The sequence below is a fragment of the Gavialis gangeticus genome, unplaced genomic scaffold (assembly GCF_001723915.1).
Source record: "Gavialis gangeticus isolate Ggan-Ray unplaced genomic scaffold, GavGan_comp1, whole genome shotgun sequence".
Taxonomy (NCBI): domain Eukaryota; kingdom Metazoa; phylum Chordata; order Crocodylia; family Gavialidae; genus Gavialis; species Gavialis gangeticus.
Window position 1 is genome coordinate 32,048,054 of NW_017729022.1, and position 5,934 is coordinate 32,053,987.

The following is a 5,934-nucleotide window of genomic DNA, read 5'->3' on the forward strand; positions in this document are numbered from 1 at the left end:
GTCCCTTCTGACTCACTGATTCTATGATTCTATGATTCTATAAATAAGCTCACTCCAACAGACTCAATTAATCGAGTCTGCTCTGACACACTAATTACAGAACATAGAAGCAGCCTCCCAGCATATCTACAGACACCTCTAGTGGTTAAAAAACTGTAACGAAGTCAGGAGATCCTTCCAGTGTGACCCTGACCAACCTTATCTACACTGTATATTCTTAACTTTCTAAAGGTGGAATAAAACTGTAGTAATTCAAAGGACAGTGATGTAGCTTAGCTCATTATTTTTAAAACTTTGAAATTATAAACAGAAAGTCAATAAAAAATGGAATGCATTAGAAAAGGCATCAAAATATTTTTTTTTTTAGAAAAGAGACAGATTAGCTCTCAAAGGTGAGATTAAAGTTTTAAATTTTAATTTTTTTCAGTGATAATTAAGCCTTCACAGAAAGTAAAATAAGGTTGATGGATCATTTTTATTACATGTATTTTACGTAACAATACAGTATTTTTCACAAATTAAAAATTAATACCTCAGGAAAAGGCACACATTCATGTAGTCAAATTCTTCTATAATCTGAATTTGTAATTTATTGCATTTGTCTCTTACCTAGATAACTGATCCACCATTACTTGCTCTACTACAGTTTGCTTTCTTCTTTCTGCAGCTGTATCATCCTGCAATAAAAAGTCTATTATGAGCAAATGAAATATGACATACTTAAGAAACTGTTATTCCTTAAGACTATTTTCAGAAGATGCAGTTAAACAATGCAATTGCTAATTTGGAATTTTAAGGCATGTCATTGGATTTTCTTATTGAGTATCTTTTTAACAGAGAAAATTATACTGCAAATGATGTTCAGATAAATGAGAACCAAATGATATATTCTGGTCTATTTAAATTGTTTACATACACACCATGTCTATGTACATTTAATGTCTGTAAATATAAAAACTAATATAAACACTGATGGGTAGTGCTCGTTATAGTCGTATTATTTTCAGAAGGTGCATTCTTTAAGTAGAGCAGCGCATGAAAAACTTCTCACTCCATCCAATGTACCATGGAATTTATGGTAGATATAAATCCTGATTTGGGCAATAAAGTTTTAAGTCCAGCAATCTTGTTTTGTCTTTGGAAAGATTCTGTTATGATTTACGGTCCACTTACAATTATTTATTTGGAAGTCAGTCAGTCTCTATGTCATTATGTTTTCCTCCTCTGATATATGAGAAGGTTCATCTAAGTTTTTCCAAGATACGAGAGGTTACTGGGTTTTTGGTTGTAGTGGTGTTGGAGAGGTTACCAGAATTTTTTTTCTCTGGCATTAATTAATAATACCGAACACTAACAGGGTCCCACACCAATGGTGACCGTGATGCCCCTGGAGCTCCTTCAGCCTTTGCCAACCTGGCTCTCTTTGGGTACCCTCCCCTTCTCCTTTCTGGCCATGCCTTGATGAAATGATACTTTCAGAAAAGGAATGCTGCCCCAGGGCTTTCCAAGTCAGATCTCCTCACGAGTACAGGTGACCCTACTCATTGCTTTAAGGGCTAATTACATGGGCTGCTTGAATAGCTCCATCCTCCCCAATAACCATACCCATACAGATGTTATCAATTACTCAGTAGCTCAGACCTGCTTTCTCTGCCCCTGGACTCCAACCACTATCTTTGTCCACCCACACCCAGGCACTTTGCCCATTCTGGCTACTCCCGGGTGCAGCTCTGGGTTTCTGACCCTATTTCCGCCTCTTGCAGAAACCAGACACCTGGCCTACTCTACCACCTCTTTCAAGCTGCAGGTCCCCAACCCTGCTTCTCTGGGATGTGGGTCCCTGACTCCATTGGCCTCCAGCGGTTGCCCTCCCAGGCTTTGGTCTGTCTCCTTATACCCTGCGTCCAACTCCTAGGCCAACTGAGACCCATGGGCTCTCCTACCCCACTAGTCTCCATCTATGGCCCTTTCCTGGCCTTCGGCCCTTCCTGGGCCCTAACCCTGCTCCTAGGCCAGTGAGACTTATGGACTAAAACTCAGGTCTCCTGAGACCCAATCCAATATTCAACCTCTGCTCCCTCCCTTCATTTTATAAACCAGATTTCTGAACTTCTCTATTGCGTCTCAGTTTGCCCTTATTTCCAGGTTATTTTTATTTAGTTTGTTCTCATGGGAAGACAAAAGTTATTGATTCTGAAGGAGTTATGTACGTTCCTAACTCTATATACACCTTCCACTGAATTTTAAAACATTTTGAAACTGAGGGATTTGGACATTTATGTGATCAGTTATCCATCTTAATCACTACACAGATTTATATGTGCAACCCAAATTTTAAACAGACTAAGCCTCACAGTGTTTGCAGAGGATGAAACTAGTTGCCAAACACCAGATGAATAAAAAGGGTAATCACTACACTAACAGAATTATTAAAATACAATTCATAAAGATTTGTATTTTGGTAAATATTAATTTCTACTAGCTAAAACAATCACCTCTCCCCCAACCCAGATTGTTCAACCTGAGCAACCTATTTTCCTTTCCAGATTTATGACTTGCGTATAGTTGAAGTCTGTTAATTTTGTTTTTAAAATCTTTACACCCAGGTATCACAATTATTGGCACATCTGAAAAGATAAATCCTTGGCCATTATCTGTCCCAACAGAAAAAGTAAAAAGTTATCATATATTTGGGGAAAAATTGATAGCCTGTATACTACCAGGTATGGTTTATGGTCCATCATTTCCCAAAGGCCAACAGATTTCACCACTGTAAGAACTAAACAGCAGACGTTGACAATGGAGAATCCAATTTTAAGAGTGAAACTTTATTGGGTTTGAATTTCAATTCAATGTCAGATAACGACTTTCTCCTTTGGTGCTTCCTTCATTCAGTTATTAAGGATGTCTACAATAGGGCTTTAACCAAATATTGGACTTGGATAATCATTCATCAAAATGAAGAAATCTAGCATAAAAAAACCCAGTCCTCCTAGTTAGCTGGAATATTGTGATCTTCTGCAAACAAACAAGCAAAAAACAAACAAAAACCTAATAATTATACTTCATGTCTAAAGCAACTCCCACAATCTTCCCCAAGCAACATAGGAATTCTCATTTCATGGTCATCCTTCTAGATCACTGACATTTTGCAACTAACTTCATACATTATATTGGCTTTTCTCTGAATTATTTTTGGTAATACAAAAGAACAAATGGAAAGTACATGAAAAAAACACTCTTTAAAGTATTTGTTACATCAGAGATCACTTGATGAAGTGAGTTCTTGCTCACAAACATTTATGAATCTCCGATTCCTTAGCGTAAAAGGTGCATCTCTGCCCTGCCTTTTGTTTTTAATAGTTACATTAAAATGAGATGTTAACGTGTATGTATAAAACAATCTTTAAGGCTTCTTAGAAATAAACAAATACAACTGACAGAGAGGGGGGCGTCTGCTGTTTTAGGAAAATAAAGCATTTAAGCATGAAAACTGTAAAATTACACATTCTACCAAACCATTCAAAACTGAAGTTCTACATTAAAAGTGCTTTGAAAGCCTTAACTTGTTGGTTAGTGATAGATGTATAGCAAAGGATACCAATACAAGCTGTTCTAATGCAACTGTAACAGTTGCATAATTCTGTAACAATACAATTGTAGCAAATCTGTAATCGCATTTCAACCAGGGTCAAAGCAAACTAAATTGCCCTCCCTTCCATCACTGCAGTATCATGCAGACATAACTGTTACAAGCAGTGGCTCTTCCTCCCCTTTTAAAGAGGTTACAAATGGAGTTTGGCCACAACCTCTGTTGCTCCTATGTATTAGACAGACACTTAAGTTCAGCAAAACCCTCTGACAGAAACTATGTGCTGCAATAACTACTCACAAACAAATGAATCCAATATGTCATAGCAGATAAAACTCAAGCCATTTTCTTTTGGTCTACTGCATAAGACAAATCCTGTCAGCTGCTCAACACTGCTGAAAAAAATAATATACAATTAAAGCACTAGTACTACACCTTTGCTCTGCAACTGTACAGAGCCTCTCCTATTCTGCAGAGAAATCAAGCAGCTTTGATAAGGAAAAGGTAGAAACCAAACATGACCAGTGCATAACTGCTAACTGCAGTCCAGTGAATTATGTGATGTCTGTTACAGACACTATTTAAGTCAGTGGTTCTCACCCTTTTTATTCAAGGCACCCTATACAGAAAATGCCAGCTCTTAGCTTTCACTTGTTTATCAACTATGTAAAAATAATCAAGCATTTCTATTGCAAAGAACTCAGAAAATAAACACAGTGTCTAAGCCAAAATCAGAAAGTGCTGATGACACAGAGTTAAAAGGAACGAGTGCGAACATGCAGGTGGAAAGCCCCTAAGACAAGTGCGCATGTTCAAACACGCGCCACACACATAGCCAGTGTGTGATGGAGTAAGGTATTCAAATTGGCAGAATACGCATGCCCAGTCATGCACTAAGCAGATAGCCATTACATAATCAGACTAGAACATTCCACAAAAGGCATCGTATAATTGGCTACATGAAAAGTATTTAAGTCAACACAGTTTCCGCCCTAGGCAGAGACCAGCTCAGAGATACCTTGGGCTACCTCACAAGCCGGCCACTTGTGAAGGTCTCTCTGCCACCGTTGTTTCCCAGCGTACCCCGCCCCTGCATCCTCGAGACCAGTCGACTCGCTTTTGTCAGCTGTCGTTTTCTGTCGTTTTCAAATTAAATTTCGATCGTACTAAGCAACTGAAAGTTTACAACTGCTGTACCTGTGAAACCTACGCTCTCTACAAGCGTAAGTAATAAAACAGCTTTGCAACCATTACGCGTTAGTGCCGTCTGCCCCGTTAGCCCCCGCCTGTTCGTCTGAGCTCGTCATCCAGCACCGGAGCTCTGCACGCACCAGATCAGAAATGGTTTTGACACTATAGATTTGTATTTCAAAACTCAGGGTTTATATCTCATGAATCAAGTACAGGTGCTTGTGCATCTAACAGTGATAATATTGTGCAGCACCCAATATAACACCCTTAGAAGGATCTCATGGCACTCCAGCTGAGAGTCATTCTTTCAGGTTATCTAATTACTCCTGCCACCAACCAGGAGTTGTGACCTACATATACTTAAGAGATGCCCGGCGGGGGGGAGGAAGCAACCACAAGTGGCAATCAGTAAAAGAAATATTTCTACCTTTCAGACAGCTGCTAAATGCCTTATACAGGTACTCCTCACTTCGTTCCGGTTAACATTTCGATATTACATCGCTGATCCTTTAGAGAACATACTCGTTTAAAGTCACACAATGTTTGGTTACACTGTTTGACTGCCACCTGCTAGAAGGTAACTGCTGTGACATAATCGGGTTCACTTAACATCGTTTAGCTTAAAGTTGCATTTTTCAAGAACATAACTATGACATTAAGCAAGGAGTAGCTATATGTTGGTTGTAGGTTCCAGTCACCCAACCAGCCTACAGTGGCTGCTCTATTCAACTTTCATTACTTCATCTGATTACAAGGTACAAGGCATAAAACTCAGCAACTCTAAGGTTGCCTCAGAACTGTTCTGTCATAATCTTTACCCATGCAGTACAAACCCTTTAATATTAGAAGGGGTTTTTTTATTTTATTTTAAAAGGTATAAGAAGAAAGTTTCTAATAGTAATACATCTGAAAGTTTTCTTTTCACTAAGTCCCCATAATACCGTATCTGTCTTCACTTTAATGGAAATAGGAATAATCTGCTTGTTGCCAGGAAAATTTCAGTTCAACCAGATGGGCAAACAGTATTTTCCATTTGTTTTCTTTGCATTTACAGTGTCACAAAAATTTTAATGGCTTAATACACACAGCACAAATGTTAGCATGCTAATCTTTTCAACAGGAGCTTACATCTGAACAAAAATAAATTAAGA

At 38.4% G+C, this 5,934-nt stretch overlaps 1 protein-coding gene across 5 annotated transcripts in view; it reads right to left on the reverse strand.

Moving 5' to 3' along the window:
- Positions 1-5,934, reverse strand: part of CAPS2 (calcyphosine 2) — an 85,697-nt gene that overhangs the window by 55,212 nt on the left and 24,551 nt on the right. For all 5 annotated transcript variants that reach the window (XM_019514740.1, XM_019514743.1, XM_019514741.1 and 2 more), the window contains one exon: positions 610-677. In XM_019514740.1, coding sequence (XP_019370285.1) covers positions 610-677 — 68 coding nt within the window. The remainder of the gene's footprint in view (positions 1-609; positions 678-5,934) is intronic.